General features: G+C 39.5%; 1 protein-coding gene across 9 annotated transcripts in view; it reads right to left on the bottom strand.

The window, feature by feature from the left end:
• Positions 1-28,000, bottom strand: part of PICALM (phosphatidylinositol binding clathrin assembly protein) — a 74,940-nt gene that overhangs the window by 26,016 nt on the left and 20,924 nt on the right. For all 9 annotated transcript variants that reach the window (XM_061343380.1, XM_061343378.1, XM_061343386.1 and 6 more), the window contains exons 2-12: positions 18,669-18,811; positions 16,055-16,130; positions 14,429-14,531; positions 11,620-11,713; positions 11,010-11,121; positions 9,641-9,747; positions 8,419-8,460; positions 7,625-7,710; positions 6,298-6,421; positions 5,822-5,958; positions 3,557-3,657 (exon numbers count right to left, since the gene is read on the bottom strand). In XM_061343380.1, coding sequence (XP_061199364.1) covers positions 3,557-3,657; positions 5,822-5,958; positions 6,298-6,421; positions 7,625-7,710; positions 8,419-8,460; positions 9,641-9,747; positions 11,010-11,121; positions 11,620-11,713; positions 14,429-14,531; positions 16,055-16,130; positions 18,669-18,811 — 1,125 coding nt within the window. The remainder of the gene's footprint in view (positions 1-3,556; positions 3,658-5,821; positions 5,959-6,297; positions 6,422-7,624; positions 7,711-8,418; positions 8,461-9,640; positions 9,748-11,009; positions 11,122-11,619; positions 11,714-14,428; positions 14,532-16,054; positions 16,131-18,668; positions 18,812-28,000) is intronic.

The raw sequence follows: 28,000 nt of genomic DNA, 5'->3' as shown, positions 1-28,000 counted from the left end.
CACAGAATCTGCTTGCTAGCATGCAGCTTTAGGTTAATGCAAGAGCTGAGGAAAATGAAATTTTCAAACCAGGACTGCATTATTCTTTGCAGGCTTAAAGCACAGTTTGATTCTCTGCGAGCTCAAGATACCTTAGTAAGACCTGACTTCTCTCCCAGATTGCTTGGCTACATTGTAAGAATGAGCAAAGTACCTTAAAAGGCCTTCTTCTAAACCATTCAGTCTGCAAAAAGACAGCTTCCAACACTGAATAAAGGATAAGTGGAATAAGCTTATATAGTATCTGTAAGAGACAATACAAAGTTTTGTACTGCTGTCATATGTTTCAGATGGTAATGCTACCACCTAATCCACTCGTGAGCATTCCAATCAACCAGTCACCTAAACCCAAGTCCTTGCTTCTGAAATCACTGCTTAAAACCACTGTCTCCTTTGAATGCTATTCTCAAAGCTGTAGAATAAACAGATGTGACAATCAACCAGGCCAGATTATCCTTTCACCAGCTCCTGCTTGCTTTTTCCGTTGCTGCTTCACATTCTTCTGATTCTCCCGGTTCTCCTTGTAATTGGAAAGAATCCAAACAAGTAGTGTGGAAATAACAATACTAATCAGACCATGATAATGAACTAATACATTGGTTTTGCTTCTGAAGTTTAAGTACTGACAGCTGGCAAATATAGCAGACACAGCTTGAATGGTCTCCAAACAACCCCAATAACCAGCTCAGATATAATAATATAAAAGAAGCCAAGAAGGACAAAAAAGTTTTAACCAGATTTGTCTGAAACTACTGTCAAGTGGAATTATTTCACACATGCACTCAACAGGAAAATTACTACATACTACTCCAAGACTCTGTGTTCCATGTGTTTTGACTAGTAAGACAAGGCAATACAACTTCAAATTATCATCTCAGAAATGTCTTCTGTTCTCAGACTCCTTGCTCATCTGCCTCACTGTGACTCTCACTCAGCGTGTTCAATCTTGTCCAAGCCTCAAACTTGCCAATGCTATGAAAACGGTAACTGAAAATTCACTGGGTTTGGGTAATTTATATCCTTCTTTAGTCAGATTCCAAAAATCACTGCCTCTCCTTACGGCAGCACCTCAATGTTTCTAAAGCCCAATTTCATCCTTGAATGCACGTGGCAGCTGCTGGTGTCAATGGAAGTGCTCTGCACCTTCAGGCTATCGTTAGGCATTAATAATTCAGGTGCATTTAAAAGAGTAATCTGAATTTTGCAAACCTCGACCTTTAAGTTATCCCACCAGAAGTATTCTACCTGAGAGAACAATGACAAAGGCTTTTCAATGGCATCTCTTACAGTTTGAGAAAAGTAAGTGAAAACATACAATTACAGAACCCATTCTCTGGGAGTTTTTACCCTTTAACAGCTTTGGAAGCACAAGGCAAACACAATGTTTTTGGAACAGCTTACCCTTTTATAACGCATCTAAGAGCTGCTGCATAAAGTGTTTAACAGTAATTGATTAGTCCATTGCAAGTCATAGCTGGTTTGATGTTTTGTTCTCAGAGTCACCATATACACCAAATACAAACATCATCATGCCAGAAAATTACCTAAGGGAGGGATGCTGGGCACTGGGTAGAGCACAGGACTGGAAATAGTTCAGGTTCCATTCTTGGCTCTGCCACTGACTTGCTGTATGACTTCATGCAAGTCAGTTAACCGCTCTGATTTCCCCATCTGTAAAATGTGGAAAGCACTTCTTACCTACCTCACCTGTGTGAAGTGAGTGGTCATGTCTACAAAGCTGAAGAGATTTGGTTTTGGTTTGATGAAAAGAACACCAAAATGGTGATTCCAGAAGTTTTAGCCTAAAATTTCAGCAGATTCTTCACAGTTAATGAGATCTTAGAAGTATTTAGGTATCTGCCAATATAATGATCATTGACTGTTACTGAAGACTTTTACCAGGAGTAACACAACACTGAACCAACACAGACTTTCAGACTCAGGCTCATGAAGAAACACTAGATTGTGATGTGACCTTTGGGAGGAAGATAATTCCCATTTTATCACTCACCCATGAAACAAACAGAAACTGAACTGGAAGATGCTTCCCAGAAAGCAAACAAGATGAGCTAAGACATTTTTCTCCATTTCTAAAATCAAAGCCTATCAAGCACTAAGATTTGTATGCATAACTCAATATGCTCCTCACTGCATCTCTCAAAAGATGCTCTGCTCAGCAAGACTAAAGGACAAGTAAACTACTTGATTTATTCTGAAGCTCCCACTTATATTAGTGTTGCCTCTGTCACTCAAAGTTGTATGTTGTTTCCCTACAAACAAATGCAAGAAGATACACAAAACACAGAGTACACACAGCAAAAAGTAAATAGGAAAGTAGAATACATACACTGCTTACTATGAAGCTGTATTAGAAGACTGGAAAGATGTTTAGGGAAAGCTATAGCTCAGAACAAGGAACAGTGAAGTTAAGTTTCCAAACAGGATCATTCTGATGCCCACAAAACTTTCTGAAGCAACAACTCCCGATTTTTCACATCATAAAAGAAAGCATTTTTGCAAGCGTCTGATTTATAAAGAAAAATAATCTGGAAAGAGCCACATAGCTCACAAATTGACTATTTTATTAAGTGTTATTTATGCAGGAAAGTAAAAAGAAACATTTTCATAAGAGATTTTTAATCCTCCACCAGTATAACCAATGGTGCGGGAAGGCAATGTTACCTAGATCAGAAGTACTCTGGAACACTGCAAAGCAGCAAAGAGAAAACCAGCTTTGAGTAAATGACTAAACGCTCTAACATTCAAACTAATCTTGAAGTAACATGACTTTCTAGAATGCTCTTGCTTACCTGCTTGGTTTAAAGACTTGCATGTACCAATATGATAATCTAAGGTCTCAGTCCATCCTAGCAACTGGGTACAACAATAATTTGGGTGTTCAGAGCAGAGACTTCCATAGAAATTTTGTCTCTTCTAGACATCCAACCACAGCTTTGTGCTAATTTGCCTTTGTAGGTAAGTGAAATACAGCACAGAATTTGTAAAGAGGTGCTTTGCTTTGTTTTCAATAACTAACTCCAGCTTTTCTTTCCTTCTATGCATAGCTGTCAACTGCCTCCTATCAGGCCTCCTCCAAATCGGGCTTATTTTCACTGCAAATTTGATTGAACATTAGACAAAGTTTAAAATGTGTATTAAAAAATTCTATATTCAAGTTCTTGTGTCTGCAACGTGGGGTATGTGGCAGACCTCACAGAACTGACTTCTCACAGCTAAGGTTCTGTACCTTGCTATATGACTCATGAATACAGAGTTGGTCAACAATTAAAGTAATTTTGCTACTAAGAACTCTCATATTCATATTCTCTATAATCATCAGATGCTGCATTAGTTTAATCCATACCCAGATTTCACTTTTTCTGCTCCCTTCCTCCACTTGTAGCTTGTCTTTGCAAGATATCTGTCTTTAAGAAAGAAACAGCTTACAGACTAGAGCAAACATTTACAGGGACAGGGCCATAGCAATTGGAACATTAACCAGCTTCAGAGCTCTTACCTCCCCAGGTAGTTCCTACTTGTGGAGCAGCAGATACAGGATGTACAGATGGTTGAAAAGTTGGCTGCAAATCAAGCAGATCATTTGGCAGCTTTGAAGTGCTACAAAGATAAATACAACTGTTTGAACTACATCAGTTTTCAATACAAGGCAAATGCTAGTGACTGTCAGTGGCGAGGAAAGCTTTATTACAAAGTGGTTGTTACAGAACGAACTTTGAAATAAGCCCAAACCAGAAAGTCTGGTGGATTTCCTATTTTCAGTTCTGTAGAAAACTGTTAATAAAGCCACTAAAGTTCTATGCTATGCCAAGTGAATTTTGTCAAAGGTGTCTAAGACAGAAAGACAACCAGTCTTTGCATCTCCTTCTCAGTCCAACAATGGGGCTAGAGCATGTTACGTTCAGCAACCTTCAGCAACTTATAAACAACCTCATGAAAGCCCTGCACTATGACAAAGGCAGACTGAGAATGAACTCTAATGGGCTGCACCACCAAATGTTACACCTAAATTCCACAACTCCCATCTTTCCACTATCAACCAGTGGTGATAAACTGGCTTACATCTACTAAGTAACTTTGGGGAAGGCAAAAATAAAAGAAACCTTGAAACACTCGATCACACAGAGTCATGTGAGGGACAACTCATTTAGATGCACATTTTAGACTATTCAAAACCAAACTGAGACCTAAGAACATCACATGGAAATGAAGAGTGAAATCTTTATACAACTGCTGTAGTGACTTCAAGAGCCAAACAGGAACAGTAAAATTCGTCCTCTTGCAGCAAGTTAATTCCATACTTTGGATTTGTCTTGGAAAAAGCAAAAAAGTATAAAAATGAGTACTGGTGTTCACCCAGAACTTTTCACCACTCAAAATGAACCAAAATGTGCACATAAAGCTGCTAGCATGTACAGGAGCTAAGTTACTGCGGCATCCAAGCATCACTGAAAATGAGATTGGCACCAGGGTTTAAAGGGTAGTAGTGACATCCTAGACCTCTCTATATTCTCTTGCTGACCCAATCACTTGTATCATTCAGTTTTTACTATTTAATTTCCACAGTGATTCAACCTGCATTTTCCCACTACTGCTTCTAGTAAAAAGCAGCATGGTCTGGCACAGCCCTTGTAACATCAGCAGCAGAACCAAGATCACTTTCAAGGTAAGGCTTATTCAAGTTAATAACAGGGATTAATTGGACACATTGCATCTTATAGCAAGCAACTGAACTCATGACCCAGCATACCCCCTGCATGGCAGCTCCTGCTACAAAATCTGCTCTTTGCTCATAGCAGTCATACTGCCAGCAACTGAATTCAAACATGGAGACAAACTAGCATTTGTTCTTTCAGAAGAAAACGCTCTTGTCTTCACAATGTAGCATTTCTGACTGTTTGAAGAAGCTTTATCAGATGTTTCCATGTTTCAGACCTCTTAAGAAGCAAGATCAGATATTCAAGTTACTAGTTCAAAGCAGACACCCATTTCAAGGACTTCTGGCCTCTAAAAAGCAAATTGAAAGAACATCTTTTTCCAAGGAAGTCTTCAGTTACTAACACTGACATTCTCTAGCTCCTTATATGTGATTCAGCTATTTTTCATGTATTGGTGTCAAGTAATTTCCTACAGTAGCTTTGTAATGGGGAAAGAAGGCTGTCACAGTGCTGACTACTTTAAAATAACAACAGTTTTTCATGTGAGCTCTAACAGAGCAACTAAGCAACTATAGAGGTTTAGGGTAACACTCAAAGCAAAAAATATGCCTTCAGAAAACTACTTCCTTCTATACTGATAAAAGCACTGCACTTTCTGCAACTGCTTGATTTGACAGGTATTTTACACAATGAAGATCACACCCTTACTCACACCAACAGTTCCTGCTAGTCAGAGACGAGGATTAGCGTGCAGCGAGCACTCTTGCACTATCTTTGCAAACAGAGATGTCCCAGATAGAACCAAAGACTGCAAAACCTGCCTCTCTTCTTTCAAACCCTGTTTCAGGCTTTCCTTTCTCTGAAAATCTACCATGGACATTTGTTACCACTCTACTCGCAAAGACCTAGAACTGCAACATGAAATTCAGTATCATCTTTTGTGATCTCCCAAACTGAACTTCTATTTGGCTTTTCCCAAATGAATGTGTAAGGTTCAACACTGTAAGATACCATATCACTAATGTATCAATACCCAGCCAATGTACATTCTACAGCAGAAATACAGAGGAACCTCTAGCTGCAGTGCAACCCACAGTGAAGCGTACCTGTTGGAAGAGCTAGGGGTAGAAAAAACATCAATGGCTGGTGTAGTCATTACGCTTCCTGCTGCAGTCGACACAGGAGAAGCTGCAGTTGTTAAAAAGGTATGAGGTTTCTTTGCAAGTTCTTTTAGACGTTGCTCCTGTTGGGAAAGTGAGCTGGCATAAGAAATCCACAAACAGCATTTGTGTATCTGACTTCGGAAGCAAGTAAAGCTTTTTATTTATCCCACACACTAGTGACAGCTACTTATAGTTTCAAGAGTCAGTGGTGCCACTGATCCTTCAGAAACCAGTTCAGCAACACCCCCCACCACAAATTATATGCTGTATGTACATAAGATTGTACTTCCAGCACTTGCCAACAGCACATATTCAGTATTAACAACTCTGTTTTTATCCTTTGCTCCTTTAAGAATCCCATCAAGTTATCAATAAGAACACGGGTAAAGCATTTTCAGTTTAAAACTCTGTAAGCTTACCTTTAAAGCTTTTAAGCGAGCCTGTTCCTCCTCTAATGCAGCTTGTTTTTCCCTTTCATCTACTTTTGTAAGGAACAGGTCCGTGTTTGCAAGGGAAGACACTGCATCGAAAAGGGTGATAGCCCTAAAGTAATTGGACAGGAGAAAAGCTGGCTGTTAATAGGTGACACGTGACAGGAACACCTACAGAACTCCTTGCTGGCATCCACCCAGTCTCCTCCTTAACTCCTTATAACATTAATTATATCTTACATGTACAATACAAAGTGGTAAGATTGAATAAGATACAGCAAATGAACTGCAAAATGAAAATGCCTAGAAATCATGCTATCTACTCTTTTACACTGGATTGGGGATTTTCCCCCTTAAATATTTCCCCTCCAAACTGCATCACAGAATCAAGTTTGAAGCCTTTGCTCTTTTTCTGTTTGCCTAAGACGGCATTATTTATAGACACATGGGAATATCCGATAATCTGGGCTCCAATTCAAACTGCTGCTAATTCAAACAGGTTTAGTAAAGGGACTATCCATACACCTAGCATATCCCAGAGGAAAAGTTTGCAATCTATCATCATGTTTAAGAGTGTGCAAAAAGATCTGAAAGAACTTTAAAAACAAACTACATCTTACAAAAGGAAGCAAATATTCTGACAAGTAGCTGACAAAATGGGGCTCACCCCTAATATTGTCACTGCTATAAGGAGAACATATAAAATATTACTGCCTTACTTTCTGAAGATGCATTAAATAAATGTTTTTTAGTTGGGCAGGTCTTCCCCCCTGTATTAAGCTTTTTAAAATTGAAACAATGAAGTTGCCTGGAGGGCTCCTTTAGAATGCACTTTGTGTTGAAGCAAGCCCTCAAATCAGTGAGTACCGTTTACTGTATGCACTGTGGCTTTAATCCCCAATTACTTTAAAAATCCATTCTTAATGTGAGGACTTCTGGAACCATTTTCTTGCTTTTGACAGAAAAGGGATTAAAGTTAAGATATTAAGAGTGTAAATGTACTATACCTTACAGAGTGTAATTATTAACACCAAATTAACATTTGCAGGCAGCAAACAGACAAAGAACTTAGTTTCTCCTCAGAACTTTAAGATTAGATGTTAAAAGTATAACTATGACATGATGGATTCTACAGCGATTGCAGTTCCTCAGATTCTAGTTCTGTTGACCCGGAAGAAGCTACTCAGCAAAAGATATAACAACCTGCTTTTCTATCATTGCTAATACAATGTCTTCAATATAGCCTAAACAAACCTTAAGTTTATAATGGATTTAACATTCAAATCAATGTTTAAAAGGACAAGGGTGTAAGCACCTGATTGCAGCTGTGCAATCTTTGATTTTCTTCCCTTCTAGAGAAGCTAAATGTTGTTCCAAAGCATCAAGAAGGCTACTCGGTGCCTGCAAAGAGAGACATTCAGGAACAGACTTGAAGAATCTAAGGCGAAGAAAATCAGTAGTTAAAAGACTTTGAGAGAATGCAACTGTTGGGTGACTGATACAATGGCTCCGGATACTTATACCACATCTTGGATCCTGCACATATTGAATTACTTAAAATACCAGGTAATATACTCTCCTCACTACATTACTCTGGCATAATGACTCTCCAGTAGGTATTCAAATACGTCAAGAGGTGTTAAAATCAACAGCTGGGAAGCAGCAAGCAGACAATCGGAAGCAGTCAGTATTTCAAGAGGCACTAAAGGAAATTGGACCTAAAGTCATTTCTACGTACACACTCTGCAAGCCTTCACAATGATTTAAGTGGGTATTTAACCAAAAGCAAGCTTGCTAAAAACCACAGCTTCCTCATATCATGTAAAAGCTTCATGATGTGAACTCACAGATATTAATTATGTCTTCAAGCACAATAGGAATAAGGTTGTCTTAAAACTGAGACTATGACAGAAATGATCTAGAATATTTAACAACAGATCACTGCATATAAAAGCCAGGCTCTGACAGGGTTTGGATTTGATCACAAACTTGGAAATAACGCAGTGACAACACACATAAAAAAGAGTAAGTGCCAGACATAATGCCAAGTTGTTCTGATTATACAACCCTAAACAGACATGTACTGGCAAGCATAATAGGTTTATCTACCTGTGAGAGATCTGGTATGTCTCCTCTGTCAATTCCAACTTGCTGTAATAAAACAAACGAGCAAAATGAACCGGTTTGCTTTTGTTAAAGGCAGAGATGCTTAAAAATCAAACAACATGAACATGATGTAAAAGGCACAAAGCTGTCCATATGCATTGTAAATCTCCACAATCTGAACTCTACAATAGTTAGTTATAACAAATTCTTCTGTTAAATGTATATGCATTTGAAGTAGGCATGTTACAGATTTTAACAGATACCACCTTAAAACAAAACAGTAAGAATCAAGTGTTTCAGAGTTCTAAGGCTAAAGAAGTTTGCCTACCCCACAATTTTCATGGCAAACTCTCAGACCTACTGATCCAGAGCATGTATTTGCTGAAACAAAGAACCTTCAAAGTTCTGTGAAGCAGCTGTTTTCTAAAATGCAGATCAAACTGAAGATGTTCTGCAACAGTATATATTATTATGGTAGAAAGATTAATACTCTCGACTGAAGATAGTAGAATCTATCTCTGTTATAGATACTGTGTCAGGACAGACTGAGCCAAACCTTATGGCTTGATTTTTTGTTAAGAGATACATGAATAATGAATGAAAGCAAAACAAGAACAGAAGCACACTTCAGCTGAGGAATTCCATACTATTACTATATCAATTCAGCAATGCTTCAGAAACAAGAACACAACAGAGTAACTACAGTGAAAAAAGAACCACAATACAGTATCTTGCAAGGTAACAGCTTTTTCCCCTGTGAACACACCTATAGCTAAGATATCTTTAAAAAAACACTCCCATGCTCATTCACTTCCCTCAATTTCTTATTTGTGAGTGGTTATTTCATCTAAAACTTATGGCAGAATTGCAGATTTCCAACTAGAATACAGCTAGAATCATAGATAGCATCAAACTACCATGATGTGACTTCCTTCAAAGCAAAGTTCACAATTATTAGGTAGCCAACGACATTTTACAATGCATATTTATGTATCTCCATCAGATAAAACAGTAATTATTCTGCAGTCAGGTTTTCAGTACAGCCCTCAAATGAACTAATCACCAGGACAGCAGCTGATGAGGTGGCCCTTGATGGAACTGCAATTAGGCTGGAAGGAAAGAATATCTGCTTTATGAGAAAATGAGCACTTTTATAAGCTATTCCAAACATAAGGCATGATATTGGCTTATATATTGACTTAAATATTGGTTAACTGACATTTACCTCTGCAACTTTAAGGAACTCTGAGATCCTTGTCATTCTAGTGAGGAACTTCTTATATATATCAAGGCCTTCTTTGCACTGGTTCTTTTTCATATCAAAGTATTTTTCTACAAAGAGTGAGAATACTTCCATTAAATAAGAAACCAAGAATTCTGCAAAGGATATGCAAAGTCAAAGCATATAAACCAAGACAAAGTGAAAACAGCCTGCAGATCTGTTTGATTATGTTAACTGCAGAGGTCACTATGCCTAACTTGCACCAAGTGACAGAAGCTCCATCGAGCACAAGCTAATGCTCACATGCATGCAAACACCTTACCTTGCAGGTACTAGATCTCACAAAAGCATAACCACCCTGAAGAGGACAATCAAATTTAAGAATAGGTCACCCAAGGAAATGCAAATTCATCATCTTGGTTGAAATAAGGCAAATTTACAACCTGGAGGTCAGACATCTACTCTGTTCCAGTGGCCACATGTCAGGCAAGATATGGATGTTTTCTGCCAGACTGATGCCTCTTGTTATGATGTGGTCTACAACGAGGTGCAATTGATTACAAAACTGAAAGCAAGAGGGTCCTACTCTCCTTGAATTAGCACAATCAAGTTCTGTTTCTGTATTAAGTTTCACTCCAAATGTGGGTGAAAGCAACTGCATTCTAATTCTTACTGAGGGAAGAGAAGTAGACAAGGGCTTCAGACTGCTCGGCTTCAGGCAGTCCTTTACTAATTCTGGATTTCGCTTTTCATTTTGCAAGTACAGGGTAATACCAGCAGTCATGCTGCTTGCTCCAATCACAGAATACAACCAAACCAAGCAAACCAACAGGTTACTTTCAAATTTAGGCTTCCCTGCATCTCCAGTGTATGCAAGTGAAAGGGCCTGAACCCTGAATTTGTAATTCCCCTTGAAACAGAAGATATGCTCTAAAAATGGAAACCAACCAATCATTAAAACCAAGCAACATTCAAATTTAAACAGCCAAGCAACCACAGATGGTGTGACTGCAAATCTGTACTGACCATAGCTTATTCCACTTAAAAAGAAACAAAACCTGATCTTGTCTCTTAAAGGAAGAAAAGCCCATCAATATCATGATTCAGGTTTGCAAGCACTTCAATGAGACAACAACAAAAAAAGGGATAAGAAACCCACTCTAAAGCAGTGCAAGTGAAGAAAATCATGACTTGGCTTCACTTTCACAAGTTTACCCAATGCAGACAGAAAAAGACTTGGAAATATTGGTGTTATTTCCAATTCAGATTTATTTTGATATCTTTCACAATAAGATTATTTCAACAGCTCTTTGTAACTGTTTACTGTGCATCCTCCCCAGAGTTTAATGTTGCAGAAAACAGTTATATTTACCTAAGAGGTTAATAATCCCTTCATTATATGCCGCAAACAGTCTAATGGCATCTTTGAAGAGGAGCATGAAGGCAGCATTAATTACACCGTTTGTAAGTTCATTGCTATTGACCTAGGAAGATCAGAAAACAAAGTTAATTTAACTGGATTGATCCCTTATTGGAAAACTTCTAGCTGAACTCCAGTTCTCTATCCCAAGGCATGCTTTCCATTCATCTCACAGGCTATTAGTGGAAAGTAGCAGCACAGCTCATCAACACAGGATCAAATCAAATCATTTTGGCACATATTTTTGTTAACTAATGTTAACTAATTAGAAGACAGAGGGCAGAAATAATCAACTTTTAAATGAACAAACAATTCTTACATAGCAAGAATACACAACAAACACTAACTTAGCACAAGGCACTCTCTCCAGTGAGCAAATACTCGTTTTCTTCTGATTTCTTGGAAATATACCAATGAAGAAAACACTTAGTGCTCTTTAAGCTGTGCAGATAACATGGAAGCATGTTCAAAACCTTTAATCTTGACCTATTTTACAAGCTTGTGCAGGTTTGTACAAAGCCAGTAGTATACATTAGGCATGTGCATATATTGCTAAACTTACATTGAAGTCGAGAAGTGCATCCATTTGATTTTGTATAATTGGTACAGTTTTTAGGAGTTTTTCTGTGCTCATCGTTCTCATCACCCCATCAGCCCTGTTGGACAAAACAAAAGAACATTCTTCACCTGAATTTTGAAGTCAATTGTTACTGAGAAACAATGTAGAAAATAAAATAGGTCATCAGAGAACATTTAAATCATTGCCATTCAAAGCAGGCATTCCTGTGTTCAGGAATGCTGTCTAGCCAACACAACTGTAATAACCATAGTGTACGAAAGCAACAACTTGTTTGGCCAAAATATTAATCCAAGATGAGTTTTTATTCAGAGGAAATTAAACTGATAGTGCTCAGAAATATATATATAGAAAGCAGAGATATGATGCATCAGGTAAACATAAAACAATTCTCTGAAGGTTATTTCTGAAGCTCATTTTTACCTATGCTTTTTCCAATCATCTGATGGTTATTTTGTGTCAGTTTGAATGATTTTCTTTGCAACTAAAAGCACTCAGAAAGACTAGAGAAACGTGGCAAAGTTTTTCAAGGACAGAAAGTTTATAGACTACACAACACTTCCTTTTAAGGCTGATTAGGAGTATTTGGTTGTTTTATGAATTGTTCAGATTTAATAGACTAAGATTGGCTGCATATTTGAAACAACTCATCAAATGAATACCAAAAATACCCCAAGGAAAGCAACAACTGAGGAAGAGATTAAATCACCTCAGTGACAAGAAACAACTGCTCTCTGTAAGGCAAATCAGCCTGCCTTGCAGTTAGTTCATCAGCATGCACACAGCAAACCAAATGTTTCCTGCAAGTGCACGTCTTGCAGTGCATCTGCACAGAAAGGCTGCGGCTGCTCTCCAGGCTGGAAAGCAGTGAGGAGCACACTGCTTCCAATCTTCTACTTGTGCTGTATACTCCATCCTAATAGCAAACAGCAACTGCAGTTAAGCTCAATGTGGCAGAGCACGGGTGCAGAACCCTTGAGGAAAACAGAGGTGTGGAAAAGGCAGACTGTTGCCACCACAAGTGATTCTTGCTGGCTTGCAGAAGGATCTCCAGGCACATGCTGTGGGCTAAATAATTCACCTCATAAGGCCTGAAACACCTGATTGTAAAACAACTGTGTAACAATCAATACCGTATCTGCAGCCACCTGACCACACACACATCACATACATGGAAAACACTGAGTGGTTTGTGTGGCTGGGATTCCAACCATCTCTAATGGCAGATGGAACAAAAGGAGTGCAAGGATTCCCCTTTTATTTTACCATCATACTTCAAAACTAAAGGGACTCTATACTATTAGCAAGGAGGCATAAGGGATTTGGACACTGTTCTGCAGCCAATTCCAAATGCAAGGTATCACTGGACAGCCAACTACTGCACTTGGATAATTTAACAGTTCAAAGTTAAGATTTTTGTGGGTTAAGAATAAAGTTTTTAGCTTCCATATAAATTAACCTGTGTAAAGATGATAAAGAATGCCCAAATGTAAAACTAAAATTAGGGTTTTAAACTTTAAAAAGCACTGTATACAGAGATAATGGAAAAAGGTGGAAAGACTTTTAACCATCACAAGCTCTCCAGCCTTCCGATGAACTAACTCCAAGTTAGTTCTATCACTCACTGTAACATGCAATTACCTCAACTACTGGTGTTTTGCACTGTATTATATGTAAAGAGGTACCTAGTCTCAACTAATTCCTCTTCAAGGAGCTCACCTTCCAGGGAAAATTTTAATTCCTATGCACAAAGTATGAACTGCACTACATTTACAAAGGTTGGGGACTTTATATGGATGTTTTGGGACACGAACAGAGAAACACAAGGAAGGACTTCAAGGTGTTTCACAGAACACTCATGTTGTGGTTTCAGCTGGGATACACAGACTTAATTTCTTTCCCAGTAGCTGGTACCGTGCCGGGTTTTGGACTTAGTCTAGGAATAATGCTGGTAACACACCAGTGTTTTAGCTGCTGCTCAGCAGCACTTACCCTGATCAAGGACTTTTCAGGCTCATGTTCTGCCATTGAGGAGGGGCACAAGCAGCCCGGAGGGAGCAGAGACAGGACACATGACCCAAACTAGCCAAAAGGGTATTCCATACCACAGCATGTCATGCCCAGTATAGAAACTGGAGGGAGTCACCTGGAAGGGCTAGATCACTGCTCGGGTCCAGCTTTGTATCGGCCGTCAGCGGGTGGTGAGCAATTGTACTGCGCATCACTTGTGTTTCTTGCATTTAATTCCTCTTTTTCCTTTTAAAAATTATATTTTATTTTATTTCAATTATTAAACTGTCCTTATCTCAACCTGCAGGTTTGACTTTTTCCTGATTCTATTCCCCATCCCATTAAGGGGCTGGAGGGAGAGCGAGTGAGCTGCTGCATAGCACTTACTTGCAGGCTGGGATTAAATCACAACATTTAAACATTCCAGAGCAGGAAACACAAGTAAATTGCACAGTTCACTATACTACATGCAAGACAAAGTAACTTTGTGATGCCCTGTGAAAGATTTATCTAAACTTCTCCTTGGTTTGATGCATGCCATTTTTCATTTCTTTATATAAACCGTTAATGTCTAAAGAAGCCAAATCCCAACAACTGAAGTAAGATTATTTTTGCAATATACATAACTGAGCAATGGAGCCTTTTTGTGTCATGGGAGACATTCAACTGTGAAAAGCAGACGTTACTGCTCTACTAAGCTGGAGCCAACTGCGGTATTTTCCACTCTGAGGTTTTGCCTTATGCCCTGTAATTCAAAATAAGTAAAACAAAACACAGCTCTTACCCTCTTTTTACTTTCGTGAAGTCAAAAGCCACTTGTCTATAGGAAACTGCCTTTTCATTCAGATACCTGCTATACCGTCTGATAAACGTTGACATGTTATAACCTAAAAAACAAGTTCCAGAAGCTTATTACTTACCCTATCAATTAAAGAACAAGAGCCTCAGTCTAAAAGTGCAAGACGTTAACTCAAACCAGCTTCATTAGCTATACAAAAGCAGGCAATAATATAGTCTGTTATGAAAAACAGTGTACACCATTGTATTTACCATGTCAGACAATACGGAAGTATCTAGAAGACCTGACCAACGTATAAGTTTACACTTCCAAAGAAATTACTTCCAAAAGCAAAACAAAATATTCTTATGCAAGTTCTCTCATAGTATGACAGAAATTGCTATCAAATAAATTGGACAGAGCCTTGGGTGACATGGTTTAGTGTGAGGTGTCCCTGCCCATGGCAGGGGGGTTGGAACTGGATGATCTTAAGGTCCTTTCCAACCTTAACTACTCTATGATTCTACATGCATTCATGAAAATGTTCACATCAGCTGCACAACATTCTCTCATTTGGAACTGAACAGAAATAAAGAAAAGGCATTGAAGGAAATATTAAGACATGACAAGAATTCTTCAATGTTAAGACAGTGGCAATAGGAAATGTTTTGATATCTGTCAGTCTAAGGATAAAGACCAAGAAATGAAATCTGTTTGTAAATTATACTGAGACCTTGGAAAATAAGACTCACTAAAATGAAGCCATTGGTAGACCCTTGTTATTACTGAGAAAGATTTGTCCCAGGCCACCACCCTGTGTGCCTGTTTTGTGGCAAAAATGAGAGGTAGCCATAGGAAAAGTAATGCAGAAGGTAAGAAACCACCTCAACAAAGACAAAAGCAACATCCTCCCCTGCGAGGGTGCTGAGGTGCTGGCACAGGGTGCCCAGAGAAGCTGTGGCTGCCCCATCCCTGGCAGTGCTCAAGGCCAGGTTGGACAGGGCTTGGAGCAAGTTGCTCTAGTGGAAGGTGTCCCTGCCCATCACAGTGGGCTGGAACTGGATGGGCTTTAAGGTCCCTTCCAGTCCAAACCATTCTGTAATTCTACATCTGATCAGAACTGCACAGAAATGCAGCTAAGAGTTTGGAAGGGTATTTCACCTGGAAAATATGAACCAGAAAAACACTTATTTGCCCACAGAATTAGCCTCAAAGATGGATGGAATGGCCTGTGAACAAATTCCCAAAAAGTTAATTTCTTCATTTAGACACAGTTCTTGTCTCACTGACGCTGTATCCAATGTACATATGATGCATTTGTTGAAATGGAAGCTACCAGTCAAAATATACCTCTTTAAATGGAGAAATCTCTTCAGAAATAAGAGGAACAGTCAGATCTGTTTAGCTAAAAGAGTCAGAAGCAATTACAGGCAAAGCCTTCCCTGAAAGATACAACCAATTCCTCCAGCAGACAGCTTCTGCCATGCCACAACAGCACTGAAATTAAGAAATGCTGTTGGGGGTAAAAGAGACAGAAAAATTACTTCTGAAATGACAGGACCCATTAGAGTCACCGAGTTGCATTGACTGTCCCCCAGGCTCTACCAACTTGTAATGAAGAAGTCACCTTACCTTGCAATCCACTCTTGTCTAGGAAATTGCTCAGATTAAATAACGTGTTTCTGGACGCCAGATACTGGATAAAACGCTGGATGAAAGGAAAAATTGGAATGCTTTTACTACGTTACCCATGAGCTGCAACCGAGGTAACAGTATTCAGAACTCTTTTTAAGCAGCTTATGAAATTCAGCTTTAATGCTGCAAGATTGATGTCAAATCTGGAAGCTATTACAACAAACTCAGGTGAACTTTCAAAAGAAGCTACTTATAATTTTCTATGTAAAAACCTATGGCAAAGTGAAGGAGATATTGCACAAAGGCTTCTGACTCAGAGACTTTGTTTATTTGAAGCCAGAATACAGAACTGGAAACTTCTGACCAAATCCCCCTGAATACATTCTCATTTTACATGCTCACAGTTATTTCACTGACTTCAAGTTTGTAACAGTTGATTTCATTTTACCAATTAGCCTCGGCTGCTGGGTAATGCTCAGCATGCATGTGTAATGGCACTTAGCTTAAATACGAAAAAAGGTGATATAAATGTTAGTTTGCTTATAAATCAAATGTTAAATAAACCTAAGAATCCATACAAAGCATTAACACAGTATCACAGTTAGTACATCTTACTAGTTACACCTAATTCTGAATTAGGTTTCGTAACGTGATTTTCATCTTGTAAAGACATTTCAGATCACTGGCACCACATCTTAATTTAGTAGGAGAAATAGCTCTGTCATATGAACCATTGTATAGAGAGCTGTTATAAAAATAAACCAAACATTCACTTGCAATAACATTTTGACAGAGAAAAAAATAGTTCTGATTAGTGTAACATATACCACTGAATTATTTTTGTTGGCATAAATACACAGGTTATGTTGGAAAAAGACTGGAGAAGTGTAAAGGCACTTCAGTGCTCCGCTGTAACAGAATTCAGCAAAAACTGCAGAACCAAATGCTTTTCAGGATTTTGCAAAGGGATTTACAGATTCACTAAGAACTTGTAGACATTTTCATCATTTCAAGCATTGGAACAGGCTGCCCAGGGAAAGGCTTGAGTCACCATCCCTGGGGGTACTGAAAAGTCGTGCAGATGTGGAGTTTGGGAACATGGTTTACCGGTAGACTTGGAAGTGTTGCGTTAAAAATTAGACTCAAATCTTTTCCAACCTAAACGATTCTATAAGCACTCAGTTTCCATGTTCAATGATCAAGAACTATTTCTATGTGTGAAAAGTTTCATCTTGAGCGCCAATCTAACCCTCACTACCTCTATAACATTTAGGAAGCAAAAATTTGGCAGTTTTATTCTTAAAATACAAAGTATTTCAGACAGTGGACTCATGAAATACCTTTAATTACTATGAATTATATTGGCATCAGATTAAAAATGTATATGACTCATAATGCAAGTACACCAAAAGCATATGGACTATTTTGGGAAGTGTCAATTATCCCAGCGACAATGCTTAAAGTCAACATGAGAAGTTTGCCCTCTTGTGGCTTACTTAGCTTCAAAGAATAGATTTTCAACAAGGCATACTCTGCAGCTAAGCTGCAAGAGAAACCATTATATATAACCCCACCACAAGGCAGTCAGCCAGAGGAAGCAAGTCAACAACCTATAAGAATACAGTAGCCTGAAATGAACACTCTGGGTTCTTTCTACAAAATCCTACTTGTAATTTTGTAAAGCTATCCCTCTTAATTCTAATATTTATATCTTTACTGTTAGGGTGGTGAGGCACAGGAATGGGTGGCCAGGGAAGCTGTGAATGCTCCATCCCCGGTGGTGCTCAAGGCCAGGTTGGACAGAGCCTCAGGTGAGATGGTTTAGTGTGAGGTGTCCCTGCCCATGGCAGGGGGTTGGAACTTGATGATCTTAAGGTCCTTTCCAACCCTAACTATTCTATGATTCTTACCTTATATTGACTGCTTGCAGTAAAAAAGAAGGTTTAGAAACACTTTCTAAGGAAGCCTTAAAAAGTAAAATTTTAGGGTTTCTTTTTAAATGCAGAAACTTCCAAGCTGCTGCATCTTCCATTTGAAAAAATAAGCCCCCAGAGGAATTCCAGTTGTGGAACAAACCAAGCTCATTCCTTTTTGTGTAAACTGGGGTTTTATTTAATTGTTCTACAGTATTTGATGCTATTTTGGTGTTCAAAGTCGAAGCCAGCTCAGAGGCACACATTCATCTTCACTGCAAAGGGCTAAGGGGTGATAACAGAAACCAGTTCAGAATCGAGTTAGCAGGGAAAAAATACTATCTGGATTAGCTGGAGCATGAACCTGAAAAAGCTTCCACATCTTCAGCTTCCAGAATTCCATTCCAAGCTAATTTCTGTTGGGTTTGGGGGTTCTTTCATTATTAAAGTAACACCACAGGAAAAAAAAAAGGTACCTCCAGCATTCAGGACACCGATTCTAAACTTATAAACTATATTTAAAGTAGAAACAAACTCAATAGCTAACATATAATGAGACTTGTGTTCATGCAGGGTTAAGGCATAAAGAAGCAAAACTAAAGGTTTTCTTACAAAGACCATTAGTGGGAAGCATTTAGCTGACATTTATAGAAATGAAGTGCCATAACTGTTCCCAGACATATCATTTTTGGTCTTACCTCATTTCCATACACCATTAGATGATGGGTTGTGATGAGAGATTTGAAGACCACTACCCAGCTACTGTTGGTAGTTCTTTCAAACAAACTGTCTGCCAACTGGGGGATGTTCACATTCATCTCATTTGTGCACTGGATTAAATCTGCAATACAAGAATTTTTGTTATTATGAGTTCTGTGAAGGAACATCAGTAACATACAAAAATACCAGTACATTCGTTTTATATAGTGATATTTCCTATGAAAGCTGAGGGGCTTTCTAGCAAGATAATTACTTGAAAATCACCATGGTACTGGGCTATCAGAAGCTTGAAACACACTCAAGCCTGCTCGCTGACAAGATTCCAGGTACTGAATTGCTTTAGCAGTTGCCTTAGAAGGCGCTGGAATAGAAATACCATAATGACTTACACTATCTCTGACTAACAACTCCCAGCTTTCAAACATCTAAAGCATTAAATAACAAGTCATTCTTACACGCTGCCATTTCATTGAGTTTTACTAGAAGATTATGACTAGAATTAACTGTGACCTCTAATTTCTGGCCTTTTAATGGACCTGTAAACCCTGCTAGCCATTGGTTCAATGTGAGTAATAGAAGATTCAAACATTGCTTAGTCTTGATACAATGCTATCAACACCTTTAAAAGGAAATGTTAAGTGAAAAAAGAAGCCTCTAGCTACTATGCCAGAAGCTTAGCAGATGAGTTTAGTTGTAAGTGGGTTATTAACTGAAAAGATTAGCTAAAACAAAGCTATCCAATTCTTGTCCAACCTGGAATTCCAGTAGACAAGATCCAGTGACTCTTCTAACAGCTGTTAAAAAGTTACTGTGCCTGTCTTTATTCTAGCTTTACTACTGTTACAACTGTATAATCACAGTTAGCCCCACTTACAATACAACTAGTATAATAATATATAATAATGCAGTAACTTATTGCCAAATGCTAATGAAGGAAGCTATGACTTAAGATCACGATGCTGCAGTGACAAATACAACACAAACAACTACATTAACATCTGGATGTGATGTAACACAGCTTGCCAGCATTTAATACAAAGCTTAACTTAAAGCAACACAGTACTGATGACATTTTACTACTGTTACCACCCCAAAAATAAAACAGTAATTTTCACTCAAACTGCCAAAGGTCACAGCTCAGTAAAGATCAAGACTTGACTAATCCCTGTGTCTGTCTATGGCACAGGGCTTATTCAAGTTACTAAGACTAAGTAGAAACATCCATTTAATCTTTAACCTTTGAAGACAGTTTTATATCTGAACGAACAACCACTCATCACAGAGGACTTGTGAAAGACAGGATCCTCCTTCAGCCTGAGAAGCAGGGAAGTGTGGCTACCACAAACTCAGAACTAGCATGGTCAGGACTGAAAGGGCTGCTCTTACAAGTTAAAGTATTAAAGGAAGCAAAGCAGGAAATGATTTCTACATTCAAAATGTAATGAGATGGCGAGATTAGACGTTCCTTTATCTACAAGCAAAACTGTGATGACTACAGGCATTCATGACCTCATTTTTAAGTCAGGGTTATCTATTATTGGATGATGATTTGGGGCTGTTAAGACAATGCAAGGATATTACTCAGCAAGAGATCTGCTCCGAACTGGATCATTAAAACCAAGCCCTGCAGCATCCTGATCTTCAGGTCTTCCCACCTAAGTAACAACACAAGCAGTTTTGTGCCAGGCTATCCAGCAGGAACACATTCAGTACAAAGGTATATGCATCATGGGATGTCAAGTCATATATGTGGGCATAAGAGGTGCAAGTGCATATCGGAAAGTGAGAACTTCTATTAAATGCAACATTTGCCAACAAGTCAACAGTGACAGAGGTGCCCCTTAAAAAGCCACTATCTAAAAATCGGTTAAAAATCTCCATTCTGGGTGGTATTTGGTGCTGGAATAAATGTCTTCTGAAACGCCACTGGACTTGCAAATGATGTTTTGGTATCTGTTGCAGTGCGTAAAAGAAAACAGGCTCTGTAACCCAGCAGAAAATCATCCCTCATAGGAGTGACGAGTGCTTATGTGAAAAGCATATGAATGACCTTGGGGGGCAGGGGGAGAGAGGGCAGGCACGTTAGGAAGGAGAACTAATAGCCAGCTGGGAGAGAACTCAGGCAAGAACTGAAGCACGCAGGCAAGTCTGGCCCTGACTGGAAGGGAGTAACTGTGATACCACAGTTACTACAAACTAAGTTTAGCAAAAACATGAAGTTTCTTTCTCTATAAAAACACAGGCTGAGTATCACAGATACTTAATAACCTGCTATGTCTTAACAGCCCAAAATGCCTACATCATATACATTTCAGAAGTGTTACATCTACCTAAAGGTTCTTTGGGTGTATTTGCATGAGTGATGTTAATTAGGTAAAGAAATATTTGCACAGTTAAACCCAAATTACATCAGCAATTTTTGTGCTAACCATAGCACAAACCCAGCAGACAGCACCCTGCAGCCCACACTGCCTGTTCAGGAATACTGTCATATTCAGCGTTCCTGCTTATTTACCCTATTCCCACAGACACCCTTCATTAAGGGAAAGGAATGAATATATCATTATTTTCACATCCTACACTTTACACAACTTGTCTCACACCCACCTATGAAAATAGTAGCTACATGTTTTGAAACCTAAGTGCCCAAAGCAACAAATCTCAAGACTGCTAGTTACCAGCTATGGTGTGAGCTATATATACCACAGGCAGGTATATAACCAAAGGGCACAGCACTGAGGGGAATAGCTTTAACCTTAGAAAAGAACAGAAAAGAAGCAAAGAAAAAGCAAGCAAACAACAAAGCATAACCTTTGGTGAATTAAGCGTGATGACTGTTTCATCTTTGATCTTCTTTTCATAGGAGAGAAGGAGGAATTGAATTAGGATTGAACACTAACCCCCATCAATACTACAGAAAGGAAGGTCACTCTCCCGGGAAGCAGAAACCATCTCAAAGTTGCTAAAACTTCCACAACATAAGATACAGTGCACACAGATATTAAATAATAAATGTTGATCTTTGTTTCAAAGGCAGCAGTTCACTGCTGAGAATCTTAAGTTAAGCTTGCAGCTGTCTGGGAAGGTTGTTTAAGGGAAACTCAGACAGCCAGGAATGCAGAGTCATATCCATGGAGGCAGAGACAGACCAGAGAATGGCCATAAGCACAGAACAGACAGGGCACAAGTGGCTGAAAGAGGTGGGTTTGTTCCATCGGCAGAGCATAAGATTAAAGGCAGAGAGAGGGCAGACACTGCCAGGCATGGGGCAGCCACAGCTTCTCTGGGCACCCTGTGCCAGCACCTCAACACCTTCCACTCACAGGGAAGAACTTCCGCCTAAGAGCTCATCTCAATCCTCCCTCTGTCAGTTCAAATCCATTCCCCCTTGTCTTGTCCCTATGTGCCTTTGTCAAAAGTCAGTTCAGTGAAACACAAAGATTGCCATCTTGCTGTGACAGTGGCTGGTCAAGCACTACTTAAGTTTATGCTAAACCTGTATATGTCACATCACAAGTTACTTACTAGAACAGCACAGCTAAGAAAAACAAATATAAGCAGTACAGACACCTCAAACTGACCACTTCAATTTTCTACCACCCTTTTACTGCAGCTATTTTAAAACAAGCACTTGCTTACTCACTGAATCCATATTCATGTTTGCTAAAACAGCTAAAACCATAAGACTGTTCTGCTGCAAGACTCAGCAGTTGAGCTTGCCCAGGACCAACTGCTGCAAAATAAGGGGGATTAAATACTTAGGTGGAAATCACTTGGGAATAGAAGTTATTCTAGACTACACAATGCCTTCCTAAGTTGGGAAGCTATGGTAGAAGGAAGGACCTACCAAACAGCATCTCCAAGTAGCAGTTGCAATGAAGGAGCTCATTACCCCAGTGCTGATGAAAAACGTTAAGGTAAACCATGGCAATAGATAGTTCTTCCAGACTGGCTAAGTTTGGTCTAACACAGGACCAAAACATCTTCAGAATAAGGGCACTTTCATCTTCCCTCATATGTGGATGCTGCAGTTTTCATGAAGTTGGCTGGGAAATGACTAAGAAAAAAGCACTGCAATCCTGGGAAGCCGCTCACATGTGATACTCAGACTAACTACAGCTAGAAACTAAGTCACAAGTCCTGCCAAACACTCAGGCAGTTTGCATTGTAAGAATTAGCCCAATTAATTCCTTTTTAAAAGGTATTACAGAGCTCGAAAAGAAGAGCGGAGCACTTTACTACCGCTCCTATTCAAAGGAGCCAGTTTTCACGCTGCAGCCAGCCTCTGCCTGGATGGCATGTTTGCTTTTGATCCCTGCTAGAGATATTATTGTTGTAAAAACTCACTGTCTCCCCAAACAGCTTCTCACAGGAATCAAGCCTGTGGCTGAAAGTCCACCCACAGCCACAGAAATTGGAGTCACAGATACAGAACTGCAACTTAGTGCAAGAGTCAATATGGAAATGGTCAACTGAACTCTCCAAAAGGGGCAAAATTCACCTTAGTGTGTATTCTAACTTCAAAAACTCACACACGCCAGAAGTATAATGCATGATTAAAGACAGGCATGTATACCTTCACCACAGGAAACAAATGCTTGCTTTCTCCCATGCCAACGTAAAATCAACATACTAAAGACACTATGGATGATTAATCAAACAAACCACATGGTCACAGCCTGAGCTTATGTATCAGAATACACACAAGCTTAGCTCCAGGTTCAAGAGGAGTCTCCAGTTTATTCTGTGATCTTCCACAAACGCACATGTACAAAGCTAGGCCCAACAAATCCTGTATATGAATGGTTCTTTGATTATGAACGCTACTAAAGTACAACCCTACTAAAACGGGCAAATAGCTCACTTCGTATCATTACCTTTGGACACTGTTTAAGTATCTTCACTCTACAACAAGGTACTGACAAAGATTAAAGGTCATTCTGAACAGACAAAACACTTTTCAGGTAGTACATGAAGTTTTAATTCAGATAAACTCAATGCCCAGACAAAGAAAACACTGTGATAAAAGAAATACATACAGAATCACACATGAAACTCACAAGTAATTGTTAATATCCTGCTGTTCCAGAACAGTCAGAATAAATTAAATCTACTCTAAAATACGTATAGTTAGAAGTTCAGTTTACCAGGAGAAGTTATCAAAGTTGTCAGGAAGCTCTCACTTGCCTTAATACTTCCCTTTTTTCTTAAGAGGATCAACATCAAAAACCACTATTAGCATTTAAATACTTATCAGTGGATCCAAACTACAAGCCAAGCATGCATCAGGTCAAGTTTCCCTAACCAGTAAATTTATAACTGAAGCCAAACCACACAGCAAAGCAGTTTATTTTTTAAATATAAAAACATTTCTTGAAATAGATGACTAATTATACTTAGGAAATTATGGCCACATGGAGTTCAATAGAACACAATCACCTATTTAGCACATGTAGTACCTTTCAAGCTGAAGAGGTAACACGCTGGTGACTGATGTTCCACTGGCATAAGGGAACACTTGTGGCTCATCACTATTGCTAGAATATAGGACAGTGTCTACAATTAAAATAATCCTACTCAAGAGGGTGCATTTGCTTATGATCAATTCCTCTTTCACCTAAGGCCGGAAGAAATGAATGCAGTAAAGTGCTTGAGCTAAAGATTTAAAAACCTATTGATAGCTTATTTTTTTTTCCTTAGGGGAACAGTTTCTCCACAAGATGCAGCATTCAAACCTGAAACACTTTTGCTTCATTACACTTTTGAAAACCATGTACATCGGGGAAAACTTCAGTGTCTCCACTTAACCCAGAAGCTGAAAGAAAAAGATACAGGTGTCTGCTCTGCTAAGATAGAGGTTCAAGTCCCTTCTCTAGCAGTTTAGATTTCAAGTCATACAATGGCTTGGAAGGGACCTTAAAGCTCATCCAGTTCCAAACACCTGCCATGGGTTGGTGAGAGCCAGCAAGGCTTCACTAAGGAGAAATCCTGCCTGACCAGCCTGGAGGCCTTCTATGATGGGGCTACGGAACTGATGGACAGGGGTAGAACAGTTGATATCATCTACCTGGACTTGCATAAAGCGTTTGACACTGTCCCACACAACATTCTTGTCTCTAAATTGGAGAGACAACAACTAATAGGTGGACCACTTGGTTGCTAAAGAACCGGCTGGATGGCTGCACACAAAGAGTTGTGGTCAATGGCTCAATGTCCGGCTGGAGACCTGTAACGAGTGGTGTCCCTCAGGGATCAGTGTTGGGATCGGTCTTGTTCAACATCTTTGTCGCTAACATGGACAGTGGGATTGAGTGCGCCCTCAGCAAGTTTGCCGATGACACCAAGCTGTGTGGTTCTGTTGATACGCTGGAGGGAAGGAATGCCATCCAGAGGGACCTTAACACACTTGTGAGGTGGGGTGATGCCAACCTCATGAAGTTTAACCATGCCAAGTGCAAGGTCCTACACCTGGGTCGGAGCAATCCCAGACACAGCTACAGGCTGGGCAGAGAAGGGATTCAGAGCAGCCCTTCAGAGAAGGACTTGGGGGTGCTGGTCAATGAGAAAATGAACATGAGCTGGCTTCAGTGTGAGCTTGCAGCCCAGAAAGCCAACCGTATCCTGGGCTGCATCAAAAGGAGTGTGACCAGCAGGTCAAAGGAGGTGATCCTGCCCCTCTACTCTGCTCTCGTGAGACCTCACCTGGAGTATTGTGTGCAGTTCTGGTGTCCTCAACATAAAAAGGACATGGAACTGTTGGAACAAATCCAGAGGAGGCCACGAGGATGATCAGGGGACTGGAGCACTTCCTGTATGAAGATAGGCTGAGAAAGTTGGGGCTGTTCAGCCTGGAAAAGAGAAGGCTGTGTGGAGACCTCATAGCAGCCTTCCAGTATCTGAAGGGGGCCTTATAGGGATGTTGGGGAGGGACTCTTCATTAGGGACTGTAGTGATAGGACAAGGGGTGATGGGTTAAAACTTAAACAGGGGAAGTTTAGATTGGATATAAGGAGGAAGTTCCTTACTGTAAGAGTGCTGAGGCACTGGAATGGGTTGCTCAGGGAAGTTGTGAATCACAGTATCACAGTATGCTAGAGATTGGAAGGGACCTCAAAAGATCATCTAGGCCAATCCCCCTGCCAGAGCAGGAATACCTAGAATGCCCCATCCCTGGCGGTGTTCAAGGCCAGGTTAGACAGAGCCTTGGGTGACATGGTTCAGTGTGAGGTGTGAGCTTGGAACTGGATGAGCTTAAGGTCCTTTGCCACCCTAACTATTCTATGATTCTAAAAAATGCCTTCTTTTTTTTTTTTTTTTTTTTAGGAATCCATTTACAGCAAGCATTAGTGGTGGTGTGAAACTGCATTTACTTTTACAATTTCTAACAGTTGTTACAGGTTTAGGATTAACATTTCCCCCAACCTCCTCTGTAAAAGAACTAATGATCCATATGCCCATATTGATGTTAAACAGTCCTGTGATAGGTTCTGGCAGGGCACATCTTTGCTTTCCAGAAGGACATGGAAAGTGTTATGCAATAGGGGAAAAAAAAAGGTGTTATTGAGGGATAAACAGTCACTGCAGTTATATTCATGTAACATTTGTCAGCAAATTTCAAATGAAGTAGTAACTGAATTCAGGCACATAGCAGTAAAGTTTTCCATGATCAGTTTTTAGTCTGTCATTTATTGAACTAAAAGTTCCTTTAAAACAAGTGGTTTGTATGAAATGTGACATAAAGGATCAAAATTACCCAACCTCTGTATATCAGATATGATTTCCTAGTTGTATCCTTTTGTTCAGATTTCCAGATCATCTGCCTTCCTTGAACAGAAGGCAAGTTAAAATAGCTCCTTGTTCCCAAATGTCCAAGGGAAACACATCAAGTGAAAGAGGTTTTTCAACTGGCTGCTGCTAACAAGTATTTTGGATTATGGAGGTTATTTTTTCCATCCACCTTGACAAGCTCATTATGGGAGTTCATTCTAATTTTACCCAGTTACAAAAACAAAAACAAAACCCACACATATGCCAAAAAACCCAACCCCAGACCTGAAATGAGTTCACAAACATATACTAGTTTCATTTGAAAGATGTATGAACTCTTGCAACCCCCCTTTGAAACATTTATAGAACCTTTAACATGCACTGTTCTTCAATACTTCAACACTACAGGATTTAACTGTGCCACAAAAGGTTTTTTAACACATAAAACCCCCAAGAAACCAGGAATACTGAAATAAAAACAAAACATAGAGGTTGTCTGTAAAGTGTGTTATTAAAATCTACTTCGATAGACTATCATTTCTGAACCCTGATACATTCAAATCTGATTCCCCACATTCCAACTGCCATTTTAAACCCAGACAGCTTCAAGCAAGCATATGGCAAATTTAGAACTTTCCCACCTCATCCATAGGTGATGTCCTTATTTAAATGTGGGAAACAGGATTAGGAAGTTCCTGAAGAATAAGTAATTTTCATTAGAGAACCAAACAATCTGTTTAAAAGCAATACTCAAAGTAGCTCTGAACATTAACGCAAGCAGGTTTTATTTAATTTAAATTTGATTTCTCCCTCAAAGAGATACATTTGGTACACTGAAAATGAAACCTGTGCCAAAACAAAAAAACCCCAAATGGCATACTGAAGTGACAGAGCTAGAAGCTGAGTGATGCTACATTTCAGTCTGAGCCACTAAGTGACATTCAGTGTCCCAGTAGAATATTCTTTAAGCAGCATGTATTTGAGAACTGAGTGAATACTTAGACGTTGTCATAATTACCAGAAAATACCTGTATTTGCAGGTTAAATTGTATTTGTCCTGAACTTCATAGAATGATGGAACAGTTAGGGTTAGAAAGGGCCTTAAGATCATTCATACCATGGGCAGGGATGCCTCACACCAGACCAGGTTGCCCGAGGCTCTGTCCAATCTGTCCTTGAACACTGCCAGTGATGGAGTGTTTACCACTTCTTCGGTCAATCTGTTCCAGTGCCTCATCACCCTCACAGTAAAGAACTTCTTCCTTATATCTAACCTGAACTTCCCCTGTTTCAGTTTAACCCCATCACCCCTTGTCCTACCACTACAGTCCCTCATGAAGAGTCCCTCTGCAGCATCCTTGTAGGCCTCCTTCAGATAGTGGAAGGCTGCTCTGATGTCTCCACGCAGCTTCTCTTCTCTTCTGAATAAGCCCATTTGTACCAAATTGCTTTACCAGGAGCTTTCTACAGCAGCCTTAGAGGTGATTTCAGCCAAGTCTCCTCAAGACAGGGTGGACGAGAAAATCTGGACCATGCATTGCAC

The sequence above is a fragment of the Neopsephotus bourkii genome, unplaced genomic scaffold (genome assembly GCF_033783945.1).
Source record: "Neopsephotus bourkii isolate Nb327-2 ecotype Australia unplaced genomic scaffold, CSIRO-AGI_Nbou_v1 NB_1825, whole genome shotgun sequence".
Taxonomy (NCBI): domain Eukaryota; kingdom Metazoa; phylum Chordata; class Aves; order Psittaciformes; family Psittacidae; genus Neopsephotus; species Neopsephotus bourkii.
This window is presented reverse-complemented; position numbering and strand designations above follow the sequence as displayed.